The sequence below is a fragment of the Sorex fumeus genome, unplaced genomic scaffold, assembly GCF_029834395.1.
Source record: "Sorex fumeus unplaced genomic scaffold, SorFum_2.1 ptg000098l, whole genome shotgun sequence".
NCBI lineage: Eukaryota > Metazoa > Chordata > Mammalia > Eulipotyphla > Soricidae > Sorex > Sorex fumeus.
Genome location: NW_026606155.1, coordinates 23,466,653 through 23,494,310, shown reverse-complemented (window position 1 = coordinate 23,494,310; position 27,658 = coordinate 23,466,653). Strand labels below are relative to the sequence as shown.

General features: G+C 47.0%; 1 protein-coding gene across 9 annotated transcripts in view; it reads left to right on the top strand.

Moving 5' to 3' along the window:
• The window catches only part of RGS6 (regulator of G protein signaling 6), a 570,853-nt gene that overhangs the window by 515,274 nt on the left and 27,921 nt on the right, over positions 1-27,658 (top strand). For all 9 annotated transcript variants that reach the window (XR_008795065.1, XM_056133560.1, XM_056133562.1 and 6 more), the window contains exons 14-15: positions 4,615-4,740; positions 13,493-13,679. Coding sequence is in view for 8 of the 9 variants with exons in the window: in XM_056133560.1 (XP_055989535.1) it covers positions 4,615-4,740; positions 13,493-13,679 (313 nt within the window). In the remaining variant the exon portion in view is untranslated. The remainder of the gene's footprint in view (positions 1-4,614; positions 4,741-13,492; positions 13,680-27,658) is intronic.

Here is a 27,658-nt window from a genome sequence, read left to right as displayed (position 1 = left end):
AAACCATAATGCCCAAAAGTAGAGAGAGTTTATGGGGAATCATATCTGCCATGGAGGCAGATGGAGGGTGGGAAAGGGGAGTTATACCAGGGATATTGGTGGTGGGGAATGTGCACTGGTGGAGGGTTGAGTGTTTGATCATTGTGTGATTGTAACCCAAACATGTAAAGTAAAAGTAAAGGCCCTCCCATTGATCATCGATTTGCTCGAGCGGGCCCAGTAACGTCTCCATTGGAGACTTTGTTGTTACTGTGTCTGGCATATCGAATACTCTCGGTAGCTTGCCGGGCTCTCTGAGAGGGGCGGAGGAATCGAACTCGGGTCGGCCATGCTGGCTGCGTGCAAGGCAAACGCCCTACCTGCTGTGCTATCGCTCCAGCCCTAACATGAAAGCTTATAAATATCTCACGGTGATTCAATAAAATTAATTTAATAAAGGGCTGGAGCGATAGCACAGAGGTAGGGCGTTCGCCTTACAAGCAGCCAACATGGCCGACCCAAGTTCGATTCCTCCGCCCCTCTCAGAGAGCCCGGCAAGCTACCGAGAGTATTCGATATGCCAGACACAGTAACAACAAAGTCTCCAATGGAGACGTTACTGGGCCCGCTCGAGCAAATCGACGATCAACAGGTGGGCCTTTACTTTACTTTTTAATTTAATAAAAATATTTTTCTTGAGGTGTTGAATAGAAATGTGATTGTTATTTCAATAATATTTTCCGTATGATGAGATCATTGAATATTTACTCTTTAAGAAACTTCACCATATACATAATTTTTCTAATAAATCAAATATCATTTGAAGATAACTGGAATCTTTCCCACTTCATAATTTAGATAGCACTTTAAGGAAATATAGTTGAAATCAAGGTAGTGGGGTGAGGGTGGGGCTGGAGAGAACAGGCTTTAGAAACAGGAAGATTTGGGTTCCTATTCAAGACTGCCGCCTCATAGCTGTGTGGCATTGGACTTTGGGTTTTCTTTAATGAATTTTTGAGCTCCAAAAATTTAAACACAGTTACCCACCTTTGACTATACTGAGATTCAAACTCTTTATACCATGCCTTACTCTACATAGACTCTACAGAAATGAGTATCTTTACAGATGACTGCCTCATCTGAATCTGGCTTTTTTATTCTTTTTTGTGCAATTTTCTTCATGTTTCTTTTTGGAAGATGATTGGGAAAAAAAAACAATGAACTCCCTTGGAAAAACATGTCTTTGCTCTATATTGTTTTGAGTTCCCCAGTGGAAGGAAGGATTGAATAATGTATCTAGCAAGTGATTTTAAAATGCTGTCAGCCAGTGGACACATCACCCACATAACTATGCACATTTTTTTATTAATTTCCTCTCAGTGTTGAACATTTACTACATAAAGCACTATGGCCAATACAAAGATGCGGGAGACAAATTCTTTACACAGCTCACAAAGATAGATAGGCAATGACATAAAGTCTTCAAAAGCCTAAAGATGATATAATACTATAATAAAATATATCATAAGGAATCATGTCTAGACAATGTATGGAGTACTATGCTTGCTGTGGGTTGTTTGAGTTGAGCCAACAGAGAGTCATTGAACCAGTCACCAGGGAACGACTGTGCAGAGATACTTTAATTTTTACAATTACTTTATAACCACAAAGACAATTCAGTGGCAGGAAGATGTTAAAATCCAATCTTGAAGCTTAAAGGTGTTGATGCATGGAGGAAAATAAGTGATGCAGAAAGACACCTCTAAAAAAGTTACATCCAAATGCTTTTTATAGTGTGGATCCCAATGGACAAATGTTTGAGGGAAAAAAGGAACAGGTATGGGGCATCCAGGTATAAAAATAGGGTTGAAAATAATGTAGAATTGAGGGATGCCCAGCATAATAAGTTGAGTGGTGTCACCCCCAAAATGCACATATTTTCCAGAATTTCAAAACGTGACTTTACTTGGAAATAGGACTATTATAGATATAATTGATTAAGATGGTCATACTGCAGTAGGGTGGGTACTCAATCCAATATGCCTGATGTTCCTTATAATAAGAGAAAACAGAGGCATGCAGACTGGTCACCAGGTCAAGACACAGGCACATGAAGTGACAGTGGAGGCAAAGTGATGATATCTGCCAGCCAAGGACTGCCAATCACAGAGAGAAGATAAGGAACAAAGAGAGTCTCCTCTAGAGCCTCAGAGAGTACAACCTGACCAGAACTTTGATCCAGTACTCCTAGACGCCATAACTGGCAGAGAATACATTTCTGTACAGTCAAACCACCCAAGTTGTTGGTACGTCATTAGTTCCAACTTAGAAAACTCATACACTAGATCATCCTGTCTCTCAGGACCTCTGTGCTCTGCTGAGGGGTGGCCTTGCAAATATCTGGATGCCTTGACCTCTGTTCTAGGTCTGATTCTACATCTAATACAACACCGTAAGCTTTTTAGGTCATCTGAAAAATGGTCCTCTTGCCCTTGATACCACCAATGAACCAGGTGGAATTAATGTAAATGTGGACTCACTGAGTCCCAGATAAGGGATGACACATGGCAGAGGTTGGAGGAGGGCGGTATCTATGAGATAACCACTATGATTGACATCCACACTGGGTCTCTGGCCATAATATTTGTTTGACACACAGATGTCACCCAAACCATCCTTGTGGAACTCTGCATCCTTAACCGGTCAGGAGGAGATGATTGAGTCCTTCCAGGTACAGTATGACCCTGGCAAGAAAGGGTGGAATCCTGTACCTCAGTGAAGATTAAAGTTTGTTTCTAGCCTTAGCCCCAAAGATTTGTCCATAAATGGCATGTTTTCCCCCTGATTGGGTCTATGACCTGAATTTGAGAGAATCTATCTTGTCTCATAGTAAAAAACATTCTGCTTTATTCTTTGGAAAGGATCTTTCATGGAACTCTATTATTTGATCTGATGGTCTAGGTCAATCACCTTCATCCAACTGGGCTAAACCTGCAGATTCAGCATTGAGCAGAAAAGCCTCTCTAAACCCCAGATACACAATCTCAACTCTAGAAGATCCTACTACTACTAATGATAACATGTATTAGTACAGAAATAGAAGGGCTGAGTTTGGAACAATGATTTCTAATATATAGTTGCTAGTCAGATGTGCACACTTAAATTTAAACTTCAATTATTTAAAATTAAGTGTAATCTTTAAAGCTTGGTTCCTCATCACACTTGGCTCATGGCAAGTGCTCAAAGGCCACAGGTGGTTACCATATTGGAGAGCAGCATTAGGTAGAATATTTCTATTGCTGCAGAAATTTCTGTAGGACTGCATTGATCTGAGCAATTTGTTGTCCCAAACCTTTCAATACACAAGCTCTCATCTCTCTTTTACTAAGTCTAATTTTCTAAAATGAGTCTTGCGCCTATGCCAGCTCCACAATAGGAGGAAGCATGATTTCCTTTGTCGAATGTCTATTAGAGAAAATAAGAAGCATGTGTTGATTTTTGAAAACACAGAAAATTTGTTAGACCAGTGCTTCTCAGAGAGTAACACATACCTTAGTCACTTAGAGTGTAAAGCCATGTACTCTTTGTCCACGTGGCTGAAGTAGGACCTGAGATTCCACTCTCGTCCAGAGACACTCCGTGAGTGGAATGTGACGGGTATACTCAGACCTCATGGCTGCTTGAAGGAACAAGAGATTAAAAAAAAAAAAACCAGCGTGAAAATGAGCAGACAGAAATATAAAGACATATTTTCATCTTCCAACATCTAAAAGAAAAATACGTCCACCTTGCTTTGCTCAGGAGAATTTGAATATGAGACAGGTGAATTCAGAGATACACTCCAGAGCTAAGCTGTCTGAATTTGAGTCTTGGCTCCATCATTCCCTCAGATGTCCCTGGGCAATGACCCTTAGACCTCCATTTGTTTATATGTAAAACGGGGACAAGAGTAGTACAATTATGAAGACCTATAAGTTAAAAGATGTGAAATGCTCACAATAATACCTAGAACAAGAAGCAAAATCTGGATGACTGCTAAGCTAATGAACAAAGGCAATATTCTGTTCTAAACAGGTGAAGAGGGGTCTGTCAGGGGTCCAGGTGGTGACAGTGTGGTGATGCATTTCTGATCCAGGCTACCTCCTGTGGCTTTGTTTCTCCCTTGTGGGTTAAAGAGAAAAGGGGGCAGTGTCTTTGAGGAAAAGATGAATTGCCAAGGTAGTTATTTTTAAAAAGAAAAATGATGGAGTCAAGAGTTGTGCCTGTAACTGATGGGAATGGCCCTGGGGGTAGCTGGAGAAGTGACAATATTTCCTCTAAAGAGTATTCACCAGCCATTTGGCAGGCATCTCTCACCTTAATGGTGCCCCTTTCCGCATACTTTCTGGAATGAGGTTTTTGTTTGGGGTGGGGTTATTTTTTTTTTGCTGTTTATTGTTAATATACAAAAACATGTGCTTAGCTTTTGTTCAGGTTTCATGGAATCTGTGACTTAAACACAGTCTTATCACTCCCCCATTGTCCTGTGGTAGCGCAAAATAACAGATTTGTGTTGTTGATGATCACGATGTAGGTTTTAAACTTTTGATCATGTTTTAAACTTTTTTTCCCTCTTTCCCTGCTCCCCCCTAAAAGCAAAGAGCCCAGCCAACAGCGAGTGAAGAGATGGGGCTTCTCTTTTGATGAAATGTTGAAGGACCAGGTGGGGCGGGACCAGTTTCTGCGATTCCTGGAGTCTGAATTCAGTTCTGAAAATCTCAGGTAATTCTCTCTTAAGGTTTACACTCAGAGCAGAGTGGGTATGAAGAAATTTGCATGATCAATCTCTCCTGCTGTCTTCTTTTCTCTATAAAGCATCATGGTTCTAATTCAAATTCCAGCCTAGCTGGCTTGTTCAAAGCAAGGACGGCTTTTATATGCAGCTTTGTTGTTGCCATGTTATCACCTACCAACCCCTATGCTTCCTGAAGGTCGAGATGACATTAGCCTCGGTTATTGAAAACATGTCTTCAATAGTAAGTAAATGGGCACGTGGATTTGATGAAATCATCTACTACCTATGGGGACAGTTGGAGCTTCAGAATAAAAGGCAGTTTCAGGCCCTCTCTTCCAAACTTTCCAGTCTGTGGTCCTGAACACTTGATGAGCCAAACAGAAGAAAGGGGGGTCAGCGGACTCATTTCAGGATTTCAAATTTCAAAATTCCAAGCAGGTATCTTTCAATAATGGGAGGCATTTCTGTTATGGATAATTCCTTACCTCCATAGAGCAATTACTCTGATCCCCCGGTGCTTATGAGAACTTCTGGTTCTCTTGATTGATCTATGACTAATCAAGACAGTGGGAAATGTGTTACTATGTTAACGTTCTCTTTTTCTAAAGCAGAGTCCATGTGAGAGGAAGGAAATGGTAGGTGGGGTGCAGTGGCATTGCTTTGTGGAAAGCACTCACTGTGTTCCTTACAGGAATACAAACTTCTGGGAAGAAATGATTTATCTCTGCCCCTGAGTGATTTGTGATTTTAGCAAACTATTGACTTTTCAGTGGGTGCAATGAAGAAGATCGGTATTTCATCTTCTTGATAGCAAATTCTTTATAAACCAGGTTAATTCCTGTTTCTCGGTGACCTTTTCCTCTAAAAGAGAGAGAGAGTGTGTGAGTGAGTTTGGTGGGATGCTCTTTGCTCAGAGGTCAAGGTCCACTCCTGGCAATGCTCAAGGGACTCGTAGGGCCAGGGATCCATCCTACCCAGGACTCCAGTATGCAAAGCATGTGCTCCTGCTCTGAGAGTGAACTCCCTGGCCCCAAGAGTGGTCTAATTGCCTTTTCAAAAATATTTAACTTTAGGGCCCAAACTGATAGTATAGCCAGTAGGGTGTTTGCCTTATATGCGAGTGAACCGGGTTTGATTGCCAGTATCCCAGATGATCTCCGGAGCCCACCAGGAATAATCTCTGGGCATAGAGCCAGAAGTAAACCAGTAAACTCTGAACTCTGGAGGTGTGGCTTAAAAAACAAACCAGAAAAGACAAAAAAGAAGAAGAAATCCATTTAATTTTAAATCAGCAGAGAATATACTGTGAACAAAAGACTGCCCACTCCAATGTTAGAATTCAAGCTCCATTTTATTTATTTGGAGGTAGGGGCCATGTGACTCTAACAACAGTCAGGTGGTATTTAGTGCTCCCCTCTTCAGGGCTAATTCCTGCCAAAAAGGCTGCTAAGGGAGGTGAGAAAGTTGAGAGGCAGGAAGGGTCTTTGCTTGCCATGACCTTGCAGGTCCTTAAGGAAAAAAAAAAACACCAGAAACTGTTCAATCATTAAATGAATATCAACGAGTATCAACTCTCAGAACCATTTTCAAAGGGTTTTTTAAAGGAAGGAATGAATGAAAGCTGGAGCCAGAGAGTCATAAGCTGGACTTTGAAGAACGGACGTGAGAGGGGAGGGAGAGCGCTCTGCACAGGAGCTGTCTGAGCTGGGGTGGTCCGGCCTCTCCCACACCCTAAAGCCCCCCCATCCCCCGCCTGGAGGGGGCATGTAAATGCTCCTTCTCCACCTGGATCTCTGCCTTGCAAGGCAGTCACCTGCCTTGCATCAACCGGACAAGCTTTGGCACTCTTCTTTCCCTTCCTCTGAGACGTTATTCTGAACTCCTCTCACATCTCAGAGTTTTTGCTTCAATTTCCAATCAAATGTTTGTAAGAGAAGGTTTGAATTTTAAAACTGCTCCTTGGGGTGATACTCCGATCAGTCTCCCAAGCTAGGAGATGCGTCCTGCTAGGGAAGCAGCCCCTATCTGAGGTCAGGGTGAGGCACCTGGTCATCTCTTCTCTCTGCCCGGGTCCCAGCATCTGTGTCCCCCAGGAATCTCTCCCATCTCCCCTCATCCTTCTCCACTGCAGGATCCTGGAAGGGAGGGTGACCAAGGCTCTCTTCATTGCTGACTCTGAATGACCTTATGAAACTGCCACTTGCACCAGGACAATCTTTGGAGAGTGGCTTCAGGTCCTGGTCACTGTGAGGGGCCCGGGAGTGCTTGTGCCCGCAGCTCAGTTTGGGGAAGTCAAAACTGCTGGATGCTAACTCGGCTTAAGAACCAAGCAGCACTGACTGTGAAGTCTGGGAAATGTGAGGGAGTGTGCCTGGTGGAGTTCAACACCTCAGCCTGCCCCCTTGTGCCATCACCAGCTCCCTCCTCCTGTGCCAGAGGGCTCTGTTGTGTCTTGGATAAAAAGTGTGTCATATGTGTACATGAGTGTACATGTACACGTGCGTGTGTGTGTGTGTGTGCGCACACGTGCGCAGAAACTAATCAACACCCCAGTGTGAGTGCCTACATCCAGACTCAAAGAGGATTTCCACCAACTGGAGAGAATCAAGAAGAGAGAAGAGTTGGCTACAGAGTATATAGTCCAAGAGTGCTGAAAATCCTTTCAGATGCCCCAATTCTACCTTTTGATACTCAGCACACTTGGATATGTGTGTATGTGGGGGGGTGGGGTGGGGTGGGGAGGAACCTCGGGTTTTAAATCAGACTTTAGGAATGTCTGGTGGTTTCTTCCTGTGCCCTTCCCCATCCTTCTCCCTCCCCTCGGTGGTGGACTAAGAATTGCACACAGATGGTCATTGTGTTCATTCATCTGCTGAATTTGGTGCTCAGTGAGATCAGAAGCTCAGAAGCTTCTGTGATGCTCTGATTCGAGTGCTCACCAAGCACCTCTCCCTCTAGCTGCAGTGCTCACACACACCTATCTGAAGAGCAGTGGGAGATCCTGAACAATGCCAGGGTCAGAGGATGCAGAGTTGAGCGTCACAGAGAGCTCTGCATGCACATTCAGTGCGTATGGGAGGCACTGGAGTTTGAACTCAAGGCCTCGCCTTTACAGGGCAGGCACCTGAGCCACAGAGCCATCTCCCAACCCTTACCTTGCCCATTGGACTTCTCCCTCTGGTTCATTAACTCAGTCCTGCTTGGCATGAACGCGTCTTAGCCCTTGTCCGGGGTGCCCACATCACCTGAGGAGACCCCCTCTTTGTGGGTGGCAACTAATGGCACCTGCCCATCAGTAGCCCATCAGTAGCCCATCAGTAGCCCATCAGGTCACACTGGAGCTGGCCTTTCTCCCCAGCATTGCTCAGGAAACCCAACACCTGCCAAGGTAGCAGAGAAAAGAGAGACTCAGCTGACGTCACTGCTTCCCATGGGCCGTGTGTGGCACCCAGGAAAGGGCGCCCAGCTCCGTGGCTTACACAGCTCCTGAAGAAGCTTTGCCTGTCAGGAGCCGGGTGGTTGAAGTGGTTGAGTCCATCCAGAGCCTTGGATTGTGGAACCCAGAGGCCTCAAAGGGATAACACGGATCCCTCTCACAACAAAGCATCCTCCCGAATCCTTCAAGGATAGCTGTTCTCTGGTGCTACAGCGTGAGCTGAATATCGTTTGCCTATTGTATTTCGGGGTGCCTGTGACATCTGAGGGCGGGCAGCCTCGTCTGTGCACTCACACACAGCTGAGGGCCTGGGCAGGCCTCCCAGACAGCTGTTTTCAGCGTGAGGTGGGGGCAGGCATGCCCACCACTCCTCCTCCATAAGACCTGGGTGTTCCAGTGAGTTCCGTGACCTCTTTCTCCCTTCCCTGGCTGCCTGGCCTCCTGGGCTCCCTCCCTCTGTCCCTCATACAGTTCTTTGTCTTCCCTGCGCCCCCCCCCCCCCATCCCACCCCTGCCTTGCACACGACATGGCAGAGCATGAGTTAAACATCAGAACCCACAGCCAGGAGCGTCCCTGTACATTTTTTATGAGCTGTAACGTCTCCTGAGAGAACGTGGTTGTTCTCCTAACCTGCAGATTGATTATCCTCATCCCACACCGCATCAGCTGAAGGGAGAAGCAATTAAAGAGAGCGCAGGGGACAGCCAGCTTGGCATGGAGAAGGCCCAGCTCTCACAGGGCCCCCTCCCTCAGGCTCGGGCAGGCTTACTGGGTGCAGAGGGGGCTCACGGACACACACCCCCAGGACCAGCTGCAGCCTGTCAGCAGCAGCTCCTGGAACCGAACTGAGAGTGAAGGTCCAGGTGGACCCCAGGTGAGCCAGGACCAGGGGGCAGAGCAGCCCTGGCTGCGTCCCCGACGGCCAGCAGAGGGCACAGACTCCCCACCTGCCGCCCAACATCTTCTCTTTTTCCGGGAGCGAAGGAACCACTGAACTGTTCTAACCCAGGAGCACCCTACTTGCTCCAGAGATGGGGAGGCAAGGAACTGGCAGGAAGCAGAAAGGACCCCCCAGGCTACAGGGTCCCCTCTGGTTGCCGCCAGTGTTGGAGAGAAAGTGCGGTTACCTGTCACCATGGGGGCCCAGAGGAGCCGGGGGGCCTCCCCATCCCATGTTCTGTCCACAGATGCTTGAGTGTCTGAGCCCAGCGCCCCTGCTCCCCTCTGCGCGCCTGTCTGAGCACAGACGTGGGCCTCCTGCCTGCCCGCAGCCCCGCCCTGCAGTTCTGATGACTCTGGCCAAGGCAGGACCTGGGCTGGCGGGAGGGGGAGGTGAGGTGGGGAGGAGGGAGGGCTCGAGCCTGTCCCCCACATCAGTCTCCCTCTCGCCACAGCCCCTCCACTGCCCAACGAAAGGCTCAGATGGGACGGCCACGGTGATGCCCAAGGGCACCCTCTGCAGAGTCCTGATAAGAGCAGAAGTGGCTGGCACATGGTGGGCACCTCCAGCCCTGTGGAGGGCAGCCTTTGTGGCTCCCCAGGGAGGGGGACACGCTGGCCAGCGGGGCCGCCGGGGCTCCGAGCTGAGCTCCCCGCTCGGGCCTGCGCTATCGCAGATGGCAAACACACACCAAAGCCTGTTTTGAATTTCAAATCCACACAAAGGGTTTTTCAAAGCCAGTGACGGTAAACACGTATGGATGTCAGGAGGCTGTGGTGACAGCGCTTTTGCTGTCACCTGAGGAGCGGGATAAGCAGGTCAGCTTCAAGGCAGACAGGAGGCCAGGACGGTGCCCAGAGTGCGTGCGCATGCGTGTGCGTGCGTGTGTGTGAGTGCGTGTGTGCACGTGTGTGTGTGTTGCGTATATGTGCGTGTGTGTGTGTGTGTGTGCGTGCGTGCAGAGGAAACTGCTGTCTGGGCCTCCAGCCCCACTGACCCCCTCCGCAGCCCCCGCTCTTGTGGGTTGACTTTATTTTTCCCCCTCTCATGGTTTTCTCTGACAAAGGGAACCATTTAATTTTTTATGTCAAAGTTTATTAGATTTGATTCTGAAATTTCCATTCCCCACAGCTCCAGCCCTTCCATAAAGGCAGCATTATGGGCCCTTTACTAACCTGGGACCCAAATCACTCTACCCAGGGACCCCGAGGCTTCAGTGCCCCCAAGCTGCCCACCCCCTGCCTCACCCCCTGACACTCCTGCCTGTAGCAGACTGGGACAGGGACACGGAGCTGCCTGCAAGACTGTGACTGAGGGAACAGGACATCAGCCCCATCTTCCACCTGTGAGAGAAATCGCAGGAAGGACACTGGCTCAGAGAAGTTGCTTCTAGCCTGGGGCTTAGCCACTCCCTGAGGGAGGCCGGTGCCTCCCTACCCACCCAGCCTCCTGTAGGGCATGGAACAGCCCTCCCGGCACTCCTTCCCTTCCAGCCCTCATCCTCTGCAAATGATGACTTCCTTCCATCCTTCCCTTCATTCCGCCCTTCCTTCTCTCCTTCCATTCATTCTTTTTCCTTATCTTTTCCTTTCTCATCCAGACCCTTTCTCCTTTTCTGCTTATCTCCCTTCTCTCTCCTTCCTTCCTTCCTTCCCTCCCTCCCTCCCTCCTTCCTTCCCTCCCTCCTTCCTTTCTTCCTTCCCTCCCTCCCTCCTTTCTTCCCTCCCTCCCTCCTTCCTTCCCTTCATCCATCCCTCCCTCCCTCCCTCCTTCCTTCCCTCCCTCCCTCCCTCCCTCCCTCCTTCCTTCCCTTCATCCCTCCCTCCCTCCTTTCCTCCCTCCCTCCCTCCCTCCCTCCCTCCTTCCTTCCTTCCTTCCTTCCTTCCACCCAGTTGCTCTTCCTAATACCCTGCTGGCACAGTGTCCCCAGAAAAAAACACCTGCTGCCACCCTCCTTTCCTTATCTTCATGACCTGTTGCAGAGGGTGCCGGGAACCAGGGAAGGGGCTGGGAGGTGAGAAGCCTCACCCTGCTGAGGTGTAGCTGAGGATTAAGGGCTCCTTCCCAGCTCTCCCTTCCAGGCCATGCTGGACTCTCTCTTCTCTCCCAGTCCAGTCCCTGAAGAGCTGGATGGAAGACAGGAAAAAAGGCCCAGGAGCTAGGAGAGGGCAGGGCTGGAAGGCTGCTGACATCGGCCCAACCCAGGCCTCTCCTAGAACCCAAGGCCACCGCATGGCCTCCTCCCCGGTCCCTGCCCTCAGTCTGAAAGCAGTCCACTGCAAAGGCTGCATGGGAGGATTTCCCCGTCCAGGTTAGAGCCTCTTCTTACTTTGTCCACATTTTGTAAGTGAGGAGAGAGACACTAGAAAGGCAGAATTATTGGATGTGGCATTGCCTGCACAAGGACAGGACTGAACCTCCCCGTCTTCCCCGCGATTTAAGCCCCTTCTCTGCATCTTGCTCTTCAGGACAATTGTAGCACTGTAGCTCTTGTGCTCCCATTGTTCTTCGATTTGCCCGAGCGGGCACCAGTACCGTCTCCATTGTGAGACTTTTTGCTACTGTTTTTGGCATATCGAATGTGCCACAGATAGCTTGCCAGGCTCTGCCATGCGGGCGAGATACTTTCTGTAGCTTGCAGAGTTCTCTGAAAGGGACGAAGGGATGGAACCCAGGTCAGCCGCGTGCAAGGCAAACGCCCTACCCGCTGTGCTGTTTTTGTTTTTGTTTTTTATAAAATCCCCAGTGTAAAAGGGAAGAGAATGTGCACACTTTCTCACACACCCACAAACACACTCATACACACACACACACACACACACACACACACACACACACACACACACACACACTCTTCTTGCAGAAATGGAACTGCATTACCTCTATTGACCACTAAGTGGCGCCTTGGGGCCATGCACTTGGCTCTAGAGACATAATTCTGAACAGCAACTGAAAAACATGCTTAACCTTTAAATTAAAAAAAAAATAAGTCCATCTTACTTTGGGTGAAATTTGTTGACAGATTGAATGCACTTTCCACCATGTCGTGGTTCCGTTTCTCTTTTCCCTGTCCTTTTGTTAACTACTTACAATTCCCATGGCCAGGAGCCATGCAAACCAGGGGTCTGTCCTCGCTTCTCATCCTCTGCCTTTTTCACAGAGTCTAAAGGGTGCCATCCAGCCCTGGGGCCTGCAGAAATCCTCCGAAGAGCTAGCTGGGGTGCATCTGAAGGATGCAATGATTTGGGGTCCAAGCTTTGCTTCTGCTTGCTGCTGACTTGGCAGAGAGCCATGCAGCCCTCTCATCGCCAGAGCCATGCCCATATGGAGGGGCGGCCAGGGACGCGAGCTGGTCTTCCCTTCAGTGCTGCTCCCTGTACCCTTTTCCCCAGAGGCTCCCCAGACATGGCCTTTCATTTTGCTTCAAGATGAGCATCTCCAATCCTGTAGCCATTCTCCAAGCCCCTTCTGTAGGCAAAACCCCATGCTGAACCTGGGTGTTAGGATCAGCTCAGGGTTTCCATCTATAGCATGAATGGTTGGTGAGTTCCATCACCAGCACCATACACACACACACACACACACACACACACACACACACCACACACACAGTGTATGACAATGAATAGTGGAGTCCTTCCAGATCAAATATTCTTTTTTTTTTCTTTTTGGGTCACACCCGGCGATGCACAGGGGTTACTCCTGGCTTTGCACTCAGGAATTACTTCTGACCGTGCTCGGGGGACCATATGGGATGCTGGGAATCGAACCCAGGTGCAAGGCAAACACCCTACACGCTGTACTATACCTCCAGTCCCCAGATCAAATATTCTTAATGATTCCTAGATTGTATCTGTTCTGTGATCTCTCCTTCCTTTGAATGCCTCTGATGGATCACAACTAGGTATGACACAGGGACTCACGTGGTCTTTGGCATGGCATTGACATAGAACAGTAGAAGCAGGGTTCTCAATAAGAGAACACTGGATGAGGTCTGGAAACCTTTCTGTTTGTCACACCTTGGGGCTGGGGGGCTCATTCATGTCCTGGGTAGGAGCCATACTGCTTCTGGGAAGCCTAGAGTGCAGAAGGCAAATCCCACAACCAAGAATTCTCTAGCCTAGAATGGCTGTGGAGAGAAACCTTGATACAGAGGGATAGAGGTCTCCTTTTGGCAACCAGAAGCAAAGGGTCTTCTGCCATGTGCTGCTTTTCAATTCGCCAGCACTCCACATTTTTAGCCATCCCTGGGACCTGTGTAATAAGCCTGAGTGTCGTGGGATGTAAGTTCTGGGAACACATCCAGCAAAACCCAGGTATGGACTGAGCTGCCTGGAACTGACTCTTTGTGTTCCACTTTAGGTTCTGGTTGGCTGTCCAAGATCTCAAGAAACAACCCCTACAAGATGTGGCCAAGAGGGTGGAAGAAATCTGGCAGGAGTTTCTGGCCCCAGGGGCCCCAAGCGCAATCAACCTAGATTCTCACAGCTATGAAATAACCAGTCAAAACGTCAAAGATGGAGGGAGATACACATTCGAAGATGCCCAGGTTGGCTTATCTACCAGAATGGCTCTGTTGCAATGTGTGCCTCTGCCCCACCTCACCCTTTCCCATGTGTGTAAGGTCTGGTAAGTTGTGAGCATGCCAGGCTTGATTGTCCACCTGGTCCTCAGTAGAAAGCATCCCAAGTCAGTGCACGCTGAAACTCCAGGAGGAGTATTTTCCTGGATGAGTTATGTCATTACGGAGAAATTTAAATTTCACAGCTATATGTGCCCTCTTTTCCCAATATACTTTGTAAAACTTGAAGTCTTGTTTTTTTAAAAAAAAAAGTTAGTGGAAATTTCTGGAAACTGTAACATAGCATCAGCAAAGTGCAAAGTGGGTGTTGTGAGCTGAGCTAGTAGCCTAGTCTGTGTCAGTCTGTCACTGTGACACCCATGCCCTCCACACACACCCTGCGTGCTTTTCCAACAATAGATGACTGTTGTAAGCGCCCGTTAATCTTCCAGTTCATGACCAACTGTGAAGGCCCTCAAAGAACAGCCAGAGCCTCAGGGGGGTTCAGGCTAATGGAGCAGAAAGACAAGGAAACAGGGACTTTAAACCATGGGAGAGACTTCCCAGGTGAGTTTTAGGGTTTACAGAAGACTGCAATGGGGACCTCAATCCCATGTTGAGCAGTAAGGGTACAGATGCTTGTGAAATAGCAAAAAAGGTTAGAAGCACAGAGCTGCCCTCAACAGCAAGCTATGCCATTTCTCATAATAGGCATCAGGCCATTCTCTTACTTCCTATCCTAGCCTGTCATTTCCTTTCGACATTCTTTACTCAGTGACAGGGCTAAAGGTCTTGTCCTGTCTCTTGAACCATCTTCTTATCTTGCACCCAGTTATCTCCAACAGAATATTGGATAGTAAGTTCTCCCGTGACATCATTATCTCATTAAGGAAGCAGAGAGGCAGCGATACAATGGCGCAAGGACACAAGAATTTCTTGTCATTTAGGTTTGTCTCTTGCTCAGAGCTTAGAATGGACGATCCACTTACCTCAACACCATACAACTACATTTCCTCACCCCACATCTGAACTCCACTGAACTTCCATACCGGGAAAATGTGGTTTAAAGGGTTCTTTGATTCATGAAATCACAAGTCTCTTACAGCCTTTGCAATGTTAAAAAAGTTGGGTGATGAGAAATTTTGTCTTATTTGCTATATCTGAATATGTTAAACTTCCTAGGACTTAAGGACATAGCCTGATGAGGAGGGTGATGAAGAAACTCCATGAGTGAGGGAGGCTTTCCTGGGAGAGGGAGAGTCTCCTGGGTGAAAGAGACTCTCCATGGGTGAGGGGAAGTCTCCTGGGTGATAGACCATTCATAGGTGAGGGGACCTCTTCAGTGATAAAGACTCTCCATAGGTGACGGAGAAGCTCAATGAGTGATGAGTAATGGAGACCCTCCACTGATGATGAAGAAGCTCCATGGATCATAGATAGTCTCTGGGGGAGATGGAGAAACCCCCATGCATGAAGAAAACACTTCATGAGTGAGGAAGAGTCTCCTGAGGATAGAGACTCTTCAGAGGTGATTGGGAAGCTCTATGTGTGATACAGACTCTCCATAGGTGATGGAGAAGCACCATGGGTGATAGAGACTTTCTATAGGTGATGGAAAAGTCCCATGGGTGAGAAAAAGACTTTCCTGAATGATGGAGATGCTCCCTCAATGATTTGAAGCATGAGTTTTTGTTTTATTCTGCTTTTTTTTCATGGAACACTAGAAAAGGGATAATGGTCAGAACTGTGATGCACATGGCCTAGTATTATCACACTGGGCATGACATAAGGAAGGTTTATTTTAATCTTATATGATGGACATTTGTGAGCATATAGAAAAGTAGAAACAACAAATTCTTATGGGCCCTCATCCAGCTGTTTTCTGTGTCAGCACCTAGCTTTTCACCTACCATTGGGTCATTTTAAGAGGAATCTAATATGGAATTTCATTGCTAAATATTTAGATATGTATCTATAAAATGGACCTGCCCTTGGGTTTAATATTAATATAGTACCATTTTGGCACTTGGAATATTGTTATTGGAGATACAGCTCAAATGGATGTGTGTGGGGGGTGGTGGGGAGGCCAGGGTTCAATTCCCAGCACTGTAGGGTCTCCTGTGCACCATTGGTGTGACCCCCCCCAAGAAATTTTTAATTAGCAATATACATCAGTATTACCAAATTCCAGGTAAGTATTAAGGTCTATGGTAATTATAGAAAGTCTTTGAATTTAAAAAAAAAATGCTATGTAATAGCTGAATCCCTATAAGGGTCACACATTCAGTAGATTGGCCTTTCTTTTAAGTACCTTCTCATCTCTTTTGCAACACCCCATGCATTTGCAATTTATTTGATGAAGAAATTGGCTCCTTTGTGCTATGGAGATTCCCTCCTGGATTTGTCTGATTGCAGCCCTGTGGTGCTACTTAACATGTTCATCTACCATCTGTATCTCCCATAAATTGGTAGTTTGGTTTAGGTATTTAATCATATTTATGTTTTATTTTTCTTAGAAAAACTATTTCATAGCTTGTAAAACAATAAGACATACATTTTCAGAAGACACATAATATCTGATTCTCTTTAGGGATCTAAGCAGTCATTGATGTTTATTGCTTAAACCCATTACTAAATCAGCAATTAATAGTGACATTGGAATTCTCTTTTATTCCCTCACTTATTAGCTGAAATGCAAATAATTAAACCCATCTAGCTCTTTATTCTTTAGTCAACATTGCATATAGGAGAGATCAATACTGGATTCTCTTCCTTTAGTTACAAATTTTAAATATAAGGGTGGTTGACCATCATCTTCCAATGGTGACCCATTAAAGGTTTCGTATTTGTTTCTTTTATCATTGTAAACTCATGTATTTAAGCATATTTGACTATTTTAATCCATTTTGTGTGTTATTTTTATTGGATCATGCATCTCTGTCCTGTTAATTCCTTCTACCATAGCCCTAGGAATCTGATGCCATGCAAAAAAAAAAAACATTGAAACGAAGTTGTCTCAGGCTATTCTCTAGCCATAGAACCTGCTATGAACCTGCTATTTCTCCAAGTATACCTGGTTCCTTTTAGCAGAAAGTGATTTTTAGAAAAAGGAACACAATCTGGGCACTTAGGGGAAGGCTGTCATTCCTGAGTTGTCCTAATTCCAGTCTTTTTAGGGCACAGATTAGTCAATAGAAGGTGGTCATTCAAAGAACATCATGCATTCATGCTAATACCTTCTATTCAAATTCAGGACTACAGGGGAGGGGGCCACCGGTATGGAGCAACACCTACCTGGCGTGTGTGAGGCTATGAGTTTGATCCCAGGTACCACATGGCTCCCTGAGCCCTGCTGGGTATAACCCTAGTGGCCCTCCAGAGCCCTGAATCTTCAAACCCGTGCTGCAGGACTGAGTCTCACTAAGAGTGATCCCCATCCCCAATCCCTCAGCCCCACTGAACTATATATTTAAAAAAAAAAAAAGAAAAAGACAATACCTACAGGGAACTTTATTTAACCTCCTCCTCTTTCTTATATATTCCTTTCTGTGTGTTGAGAATGCTGATTCTCAAAAACTAGTGTTAATCCTTCAGATCATCACTGATGAGCTTGAGTCCACAATGACCACAGGGCTATCAGAATCACAGGCCAACACTTCAAGCCACCACCCACCCACAACCATGCCTCTCACCTGGCTCTTTCTCTGCTGCCTGGACTTACCTTGTGTGGGAGCCCCAGGGTTTGCTCAGCCCTTCTCTCTTCTCAGCATACGCATTGCTTCTCAATCCAGACGGAGTTGATGGGAGAACTCAGGTCATCGCATGCCGTGACTCAACCAGTTCTGAGTATGCAGAATTCAGAATTTAGTTTTGTGGACCGGTGCTCTGTTATATTTCTGGAACTTATAGATATAGCATAGCTCATTCCTGAGGGGGACCAGATGTGGGGACACCCAAGCGCCTCCAAGTCCTTTGTTTGCTCTCAGGATTGGTCAGCTGCAAATTGAAATACAGCACTCTGCTAAACAGCTTTCGTGCTCAGCTTTTTTCCTTTGGCTTCATATTCGTGTTTTCATCATAAATAAGCAAAGTACTTCTCTCCAGAAGTGTGCTCTGGGCACACTTTTTCACATGCCTGAGTCTTCCTTCCTCCCCAGGGAACAGGTTTAGAGGGGATTCTCCACAGGGTCACAGGTGGTGGCAGAGGCAAGGTGGAATGCAGTGTTTTTAAGGAGTTGGATGCTGGAAAATGGACAAATGTTTTCTACTGCCTTTTCCTCATGTCAGTATTCTTTTTCATACTTTTATGTTTAACACATTTGGAGGAGCAGGAAAAAAAATCAAGCAATTCATGTAAAATTAAGCTCTGAGAGCTACTTCCTGCATTTGGTGTTTTTTTTTTTCCTTCTCATTTTAAGTTTATAGGGAAAATCTGCAAATCTGTCTTTCAGTCAGGATGTTTTGAAAAAAATTACTCTTTTATCAATGTTTATTTTCACCTAGGTAACATTGGTTCACAAGAATGTAAAAGGTAAAGGTAAAGGTAAAGGCCCTCCCGTTGATCGTTGATTTGCTCGAGCGGGCCCAGTAACGTCTCCATTGGAGACTTTGTTGTTACTGTGTCTGGCATATCGAATACTCTCGGTAGCTTGCCGGGCTCTCCGAGAGGGGCGGAGGAATCGAACTCGGGTCGGCCATGTTGGCCGCGTGTAAGGCGAACGCCCTACCCATTGTGCTATCGCTCCAGCCCACAAGACCACAAGAATGTAAATTTTTATATTTGAGGGCTACAATATCACCATGCAACACCCATCACCTAAGTTCTGGTATCATCCAGCACAGTCCACTGGGTCCTGTCTGCCCACTCCAGACACTGCTCCTTGCAGAGCCTAAGTGTTTGTTTTCATCAGACGTTGTCTATTCCTTTGCTCTGTTCCTTTGTGTGCCAGTATTAGTGAGATGATCTGGTATGTGCCTTTCTCCTTCTGACTTACTTCACTTAAAATGACACTTTCTAGTTGTATCATGTCCAAAAAGATGCTTCCAGATACTGGTTATTGTAAATAGCACTACAGTGAATATAAAAGTATGCAAATATTTTTTTCTTTTGGGGAAGAGAGCAGGGCCACACCAATCCACAACCAGGACTTATTCCTCCTGGCTCTCTGCTCAGGGATCACTCCTGGTGGGCTGGGGGAACAATATGGGATGACGGAAATCGAACCCAGATTGCATGCATGCAAGGTATGCACCCAACCTGCTGTACTATCTCTCTGGTTCCTACCTTTTTTTTTTCTTTTTGGGTCACAACCAACAATGCTCAGGGGTTACTCCTGGCTCTGCTCTCAGGAATTACTTCTGGCAATGCTTGGGGGACCATATGGGATGCCGGGGATTAAACTCCAGGTCAGCCACATGTAAGGCAAATGACCTACCCACTGTAGTATCACTCTGGCCCTGGCCATATCTTTTTTTAATGATTGTGGTTTGACCGTTCCAATGTTTACTCCTGGTTCTGTACTTAGAGACCATTCCTGGTAAGCTCAGTGGACCATATAGAGTGTCAGGGACTGAACTACGTTTTGAAGCATACAAAGCAAAGACCTTACCTGTGGTTCTATTTCTTTAGCCTCTTGGATGAATATTTGTGTCCTTTGTATAGATACTTAGGAGAGGAATTGCTGCATCAGGTGTTAGTTCTGGTTTTAAGTTTCGAGTAATCTCTGTTCTATTTCCTATAGAGGCTAATTCAGTTTATATTCCCACCAGCAGTGGGTGAGGGTCCTTTTTCACCACATCCTCACCAACACTGACTATTTTTTTGAGTGGGGAGGGATGAAGTGGGGGGACAAGGTTGGGGCCATATTTGGTGACGCTCAAGAGTTACTCCTGGTTCTGCACTCAGGAATTACTCCTGGTGGCATTCAGGGGACTATCTGGGAAATTGGAGAATAAATCTGGGCCAGCAGTATACAAGGCAAACATCCTACCTGCTGTATAGTCGTTCCAGCCCCTTCCTATCTTCTTTGCTATAGGCCATTCTCACTGGTGAGAAGTGATATGTCATTGTCATTTAATTTGCATCTCCCTAATAATCATAGGTGATGAACTTTTTGTGTGCTATTGGCCAACCTATGTCTTCTTTGAAGAAATGTCTGTTTAGTGCTTTTCCCATTTTTGGATGGGGTTTCTGGTCATGTTTTGTTAGGTTTAGTGAGCGCTTTATGTATCTTGGATATTAGCCCTCTGCTAGATATAAGGCATGCAAATTCTTTTTGTTGTTGTTGTTTTTTAGTGTTTCTTCCCACCCACCCCCCCTTCTTGGTGGCAGGGGTGGGGATGGAGCACTCCAAGGGTATTCAAGGCTTACTCCAGGCTTTTCACTCAGGGATCAATCCTAATTGTGCTTGGTAGTACATATGAAGTGGTGGGGTATTAAACCAGGGTTGGCCACATACAGTGCAAGCATCTTTACCTCTGTGTTCTCTCTAGCCCGAGGGTGTCTCTTAACAAAAACCTCCACTTTCCAGTGAAGGATCAAATCAGATCAATTTTAGGTCTCATGAGTCACACCATCTATGCCACAGCTACCCAATTCTGTCATATAAGAGCAGCTACACCATCACCATGTCAATGAGTGTGTGTTACTATATTCTGAGGAATTTTATTTTGGAATGGTGAAAGTTCAGTTTCCTGTCATTTTCCACAAAATATCATGCTTTGCTTTGGGGTTTTGGTGTGGGGAGGGCTCCTATGCAGAGCTGAGAAGACCCAGAGGGCCTCCCAGTGATCCTCAGCCTCTGAGATAGACAGTCCAACATTCTGGACTGTGATGTGGTACTGTTCGGACCCAGTGGTGTTGCGGGCAATCCCAGCAGTGCTCAGGGGCTTCTTTTGATATTTTTCAACCATTGGAAAATGTGAAAGTTATTTTCAGCTTGAGGAATCTAACGAAATAGATGGTGAGGCTGATTGGAGCACCCCAGGCTGAATGTTTAGACCTCTGAGCGAAACAATGTACCATGGAAATCACTGAAATGCTTCAAAGAATCCAGACCAATGACGGGTAGAGGGGTGGGAGCGGCTGAGCATCATTGGTTTGGGAGGTGGGTTGGAGGAGCTCTCATGTTGGTGCTGTAACAACCATGCAGCTAACAGGCTTCTGCAAGCGGGTCGCAACAAGTGCATGTATCAGAGGCCAAGGGCACATCAGCCCATACTATGGGCTATGCTATGTTGCCTTGTGCTTCCTAGCCGCTGCTCCCTCTTCTCTACCACAGCTGCCCAGGGAACCCTCAGCTCTCCCAGGTGCTATCCAGGCATCTCCTATCTTGACCTGCACAGGCCTTGAATGCCTTGAATTGTCATCCTGAGACCAGGAAACACTCAAGTTCTCAGAGATGGACCCAAAACCTACGCAGCAGATTCCAGCCCTGCTTCTGCTCTGTGCTTTGTCAGAGATACACATTGCAGTCCTTGAAACTGCTCTTCTTGGCCTCCCTATAACTGCGCAGGGGAGATGGTGACATCTCAGCCCTTGGAAGCCAACACCCTCCCCCACCTCAGTGGGCTTTTGAGCTCCAGATGGCTTCTCCATCCCATCCCCATGATTCTCGGAAGCCCTCCCACAGCCATGAGAATGCAGATGGGAGGATGAGCTTGTGCCCGGAGAGAAAGGGTCAGTAGCCAGAGTGAAGGCTCAGCCTGATTTATAGATGGATGCAAAAGGGGAACTGGGGTGGGGAACAGGCTCTCTGCAAGGATTTGGGTTTTTTATTTGACCACATGCATTGTTATAGCAAAGTTAATTGCCTGTGTTTGCTTCCTGTGGAAATATTTCACAAGACACCCTGTCAGCATGGGCCCAGCATTTGCACTTGTGTTTTTGCTGATCCATTTGGCTTTTTTGAAAAGTTGGGCCAAGACCAAATCTTCCATAAAGGTCTGTGGGCTGTGACCATAGCCCTCAGCTGTTTGCTGTGTTGTTCCAATTTCACAGATTTAGCCTTGTGTAGGGAGAAAAAGAAAAATGGGCCATAGTTGGTTTTTTGGGTTTTGATTTTGTTTTTAAAGGGCTTGTTCTTTATGTTAGGGACTGAATTCTTTATTCTCAAGTATGGGGCACTTTGCATTGCCACCTACTTTCTCTGTGATCTCAGGCAGAGTTTAACTTCTGGTGCCTTGATTTTCATGTCTGTAAAATGGGATTCTCTCACCTCTCCAGGCTTCTAAGGATCATTGAGAAATAAGATGAATATCCCTGACATTTCTTTGAACAAATAAAAAGTGCTTTGCATTTATGTGTGAACTCACAAAAGTTAATGGCCTTAGCATTCCATGAGCACTTGTCATTCCAAGCTAGATCATAAAATAATTCTTCAAAGATAATATCTACTCTTGGGAAGCAACCTTGGGGCTGGGTGGGGGTAATACAGGACAAAATACATAGAAACTAAATGTGAGGAGGCATCCAGTGTCAGTCTCAGGAATTTGAACTTTCTCACTTCAACCATTAGGAAGGCATGGAAGGCTTCAAGCTATGGGAGAAGGTAGGGGGGACATACGGTGGTGGGCAGAGTGAACCAGGTGAAGAGAGATGCCAGTCTAAGTACATGTACTCTGAAGCTGGCATTTCTGGAGGACTGCCTGGAAAAGAGTCTAGTTCAGGAGGAGGCAATAAAGTCACAGGAAGCATTGAGACCAAGGGTTCAGTCCTACTGGAAGCTTTCTGGAGGGCATTTGCTTCTTTCCGTAACCTCAAGAAGCTCCAGGGAAGGGAGAGGGGAGTTGACTGGCACAATAGCTGCCTGGCTTCAATTTGAAAAGTCTCAGAGGACCCAACGATGTTTCAAGGGCTGTGTCCCTGCATCCATTCAATCACTTGTCTATCTCCCCATCCTCACACTTTATGAGCAACCAATCTCTCATGTAGGTCGGGAGACTTTGACCTCTGGGTACCAAGTTCTTTATGGAGGAAAATTGCAAAGGAAATAGGAGGCCTGGATGGCATCCTGCCATCAGGAGGAGTTTGTCCATGCATACTCGTTCTTTACTGGCAAAACAAAACAGGCCCAAGAAAACACTTCATTGAGATTGGATTGGATTGGAAATCTGTCTGTCAAGTGGACAGATAGTTGAATTGGGTTGTGTAAGAGGGGGAGACCAATTCACTCTACTGAGCAGCACCTGTAGGTCCCCACGTAAACTTTCTGTCAAAACCATATTCTTTCCTGCCCTGAGGTTGCTGCTAAGACAAAATTCCTGTTTTGTTTTAGCAGAAATTTTGTCTTCTTTAGCTTTTATATGTCCTCAGGACATTAATGTTCTGCACATGGTTGAATTTAAATTTTTTTCCTTGACAACTCAGTCCAGAATTATGACATTCTCAGCTAGGTCTATAATAAAATAATTTTTTTAATATGAGAAATTTGTCCCATGTCTTTCCACTTTTAAAAAAGCTTGCCAAACTGTGAGGAACATATAGAGCAGGTGATCAATAAATCTTGGTTAAGTTACATTTCTGCAATATGCCAAGTTAGCAAAACTTGGAATACCCACAAAATGCCAGATGTTCTGGGCTCCGGGAACAGAGAGCCACAGGAGGTTCCTTTTCTTCAGCAACCCCCTATGGAAGGTACTGAAACCCTCCATGGAAAGAAACCAGCCACCCACGGAATTATCCAAAGGTGAGCTCAAGGCTGAAAATAAGGATGAAAGAGCTAATAAATACACCATCAAGTCGGCACTCACCTTGAACAGACAAGAAGTTTCTGGTCAAAAGGTTTCTGCTTTTTTCTCAATGTGATATTTAACAGCAACTTGGTTCCGGGAAGCAAGGCTTTTGACAGTGGCTTTGTTGAAAAGCCAGCATCTCAGGGAGTATGTGTTTATGTGCACCCCAGATTACTCAAAGAAAGATAGGAGTCCTCCTCGCTGGGGGAAGCTGTTCTTCCTGGAGCTTGGGGTGGGGGTGGGCGGTATTACATGCCAGTATCACAACACATGATTTCTCCTATTTCCTGATAGGAATCCATGATAAGAGAGCATTCTCAGGTAGACTGCCTATACCTGACATATTTTAATAAAGAATGCCATGACACCATCTGCATTGGGACTTACTTATTTTATTGGCAGGTGGTTTTATTTTCAGATCCTAAAGGCTAGCGGGAGGAATGTATTTTGAAAAGAACAAATCAGTTGTGATCTGGTTCTTTATTTATTTGTTTTGGCCACACAAACTAGTATTTCCTGGAGAGAAAGTATCAATATTCCAAAATGTCTTTGTTGATGCTTCAGAGCATAGATTTCTTGCACCAAACCCCAGGACCTTGGAGAAGAAAAGAAATATCCCTACTCCATACTCCTGGTGTTAGGGTAGGCAAAGCTATCTTTGAGGCCTTCCGTTTCCTAGGTATGGGGGTTGGACAGCTTTAAAACACTCTGCCCTTTAGCTAGATTGATGAAACGTATTTATCACGAGGCGTTGCAGGTCACTTATTAGCAGGCTCTCTCTGACCTGATTCTGTCTCCGTGAAAACAAGGGGTCCTGTGTCCTGCTTCCAAAGACTCAGAAATGCACATGGGAATTCTCCTTCAAGACCTTCATGAGCTTCCACGGGGCACCCAAAGCTGCATCCATGGAGCCAAGATATTCTTGGGTGTGAGTTCCCTCTGCTTTCTCTTCTGTGGGGTGCCAGTATCTATTGAGCTATGATTAGCCTCAAGCCCACCCTCCCACAGCTCCTCAGGAGGAAGAGGCTCCTCTCCACAGCAGATCTGTCCTAAGTGCCAGACTCTGGTCTTTGAGACTACACTGTCTCTTAGGAAGCTGAGATGCAAGGTGCTCTGGCTGGCGCTCTCTGAGACAGACCTGCTGCCTAGCGCTGTTCCGGGCCAGTCCCTCTCAGAACTTTGCCAGGTTGGGCCTTTCTTACAGATCTGGAAGGAAAGTTGTGCCTAGTCCTGAAGATCACCTCAGATGATTTGATCCTGCCACTATCACTGCCTCTGAGGACATGCATGCTCCTGAAAGCAGTTGCTGCATATATTTCTACCAGAGGAGGAACAGAAAGGAAGCTCCTGACATTTGTACCTGCCCCATATTCAGGGCTTGTCTTGGCCATGCCCCCATGAGCCCTTCAAAGCCCCATCTTATGGCTATGAGAGCAGTGTGTGGTGGGGCAAGATCCCTCTGGGGGCTTCGCGGCTCTGGACTGTGTCACACTCCCTGCGCTGCAACTCGGGCCCAGCCGGCTCTTCACCTTCCCAAGCATCGGCAACTTCCTCTGTATATGGGGCTCATTTGAGGTCTTTTGTGGAGGGTAATTACAGATGGGGTACTCCTGGCAGTGTTGAGAACACGCAGTAGCAGGGATTGAACCTGGGTCTCCAGCTCTGAGTCATCTCCCTGGTCAGGCTTGGGTTGTTTAAGCCCCAATTCACAGCAAACAGTGGCAGCAACTCCATCAGCCAACCCTGCTCCTCCACGACAGAGCCCCTGTCTGGCCTTTCCTCGTCCCATGTTCTGTTGCATCCTGTGTAGGACAACCACAGCTCCAGGGCCGCATGTCATTGTGACAGTCCAGGCAGGTGTCTCTGGAATGCCAGGGACAGGGTTGGAAAGGGCAGAGGTGGGAGCTGACCTCAGATTTTGGCTCCCAGCCAACTCCCCTGCTATTCCCCATGCACTTCTCCATCCTGACCTTGGCTGCCTTCGATGAGGCAGAACGACCACAGCTGTGCCCCCACAGCTGTGGCGTGACTCCAGAAGCAGGGCATGGAGGACAGGTGGGAGGTGCATACTCCTACAGAAAGGAAAATGGGGCTCTTGAAAAATCAACAGAAAGCCTCCTGACAGCTGTGCCAGGTCCCACCATGTGGCAGCCCATGTCAGGAAGGTGCTGGAAAAACAGGAGGAGATGTGTAGAAAACAGAGGGTGGTCTTTGTCCTTGAGCTGCGTTGCACGCCAAGCACCTAGGAGTTTGTCTAAGTATCTTCTGTGTTTCCTATGCACACATAAAAAGGAGATTTGTGGGTAAATACAATGGGGGCACTGCCTTAATGGGTAGCAGGTGTGGTGGGGTGACAACTTCCCCTCCACTTACACACACCAACTGCTCCCACTTGTGCCCGGAACCCCAGAAGTGTTCTGTGTAGTTGCTTTCTTCAGCAGAGAACCTCAGGTCAAGGCTAGGCATAGAGGGATCAGTGGGGGGGGGAGGGGGGGCGTCTGCTCAGGGGGGTACATCCTTGAAACCTGATGCAACATTCCAGGTCTCACTCCCCCCACCACTGAGAAGAGCACAGAGATGTTTGCTGTGATGGAGGCCCATGGTACACGGGTCTCAGAATGAAAAGAAACCGCCTTCTCACCCCCAGAAGTGCTGTGCTCCATGACAGGAAAGCAGATGTGGCCCCTGGCCATTCCGTGTTTTTTACAATCAACTCAGTGATCTGCTTCCCAGGGTAGGAGGTTAGTGAGGGGTGGAGGAGCAGGAGGGAAAAAAAGCATAGAGAGGAAGGGAAGGGACAAAGATAAGACCAGAAAAGCCAAGAACAGAAAAAGCGTTGCAGAATAAAACACTTCTTTTTCTCTACCTCCCCCCCCCCCTCCAGAATTCTCTCACTGATTCTGCCAGTGGCCCTCTTTTTCTTTGCAAATTCTAGATATACATTTTCCTTAAGACTGGTTGTCTGCAGAGCAGGGGAAACAAAGCAGAGCCCCTCGTAAATCAGTAGAGGTCACTGCCAAGAGCTTTGTACATTTGCTGTCCCTGGCAGTGATAAACTCATTGCATTTGGGAACTGGCCAAAGACCCCGAGTCCTATGTTCATTCTCATTCCCAGAAAAACCTCCGCTCCCCGTGTACCACCCCCTGCTTACAGTCTTCGTGTTTCCCAGACAAAGCTGGCAAGCAGGAAGAAGCCGAGTTCCATAACTGGGTAGATTAAAGGCTCCATTTCTTCGCTTGGGGGAGAAGCAGAGTGTGGAGGAGAGTCTCAGATCTGGGAAAAGCAGGCTCGGCCCAGGGTGCTGGTGACTGCAGGGGACAATGAGGTGGGGGAGCAGGGGGTATCTGCAGAGACGGGGTTTTCTCAGACCTGCACCTTGCACCTGCCCCTATTGCCTTGGAGGCTGGTCCCTCGTGAGGTGACTCAAAACTACCCATGTGATTATCAAGGGCTGACAACAAGTTGGACAGAAGGAGACACCTTCCTGTCCACCTATCCCGGTGGGTCATGTACTCCCCTACTCCCCACTGCCACCGCATTCTCCTCGAACCCTCCCCACCTTAGTCCTGCCTTTGCGGCTGGTCATGTGGAAATGAGTGGTGTCCGGTTGCTCTTCTGACCCACACAGATGTGCCATCTGCTACTCCTTCCTTCCTCCACTCCTGGTTATCCTCCTTGGCCAGATGCTCTCCACCCCATTTCCATGAAATTGGAGGAACACGTCCCTCATTCCCATCTCTTCCCCCTCCCCCACCATGGTGCAGATCCTTCAGATTGATAGACAGCTGTCCCCACATCTGCAGGTAGCCCCTGCCCCACCCCTCCCATGCACCTCCCTATAGCTTGGGTCTTTGTGCCCAGATCTTGCTAATGGAACCTACATTTATGCCAGCAGGGATCTCGCTGTCACACTCAGGCTGTAATCTCAAATGCCTGACTCAGGGTCTGGCATTGCACCTAGCAGGTGTTCAATAAATATGTGCGAACCCATTTTCTTATTAAATGTCTAGGCATCTGCTTTGTCTTGCTCTTTCCAAATGACAAGCTCTTCTCTTTTACGGAACCTGGCTCTTAACCCTCCATGATGAGACTGTAGTAATTAGCTGTATCTGGGTAAAATGTGTTGTCCAGGCCAGAAGGCTGTATGAGGGAGATTTCCTTACTCCTCCTGGGTCATAAGAGGAGGGAGGTATTTGTTGTAATATATCTGAGGACTTGGGTACCTCTGAAAATC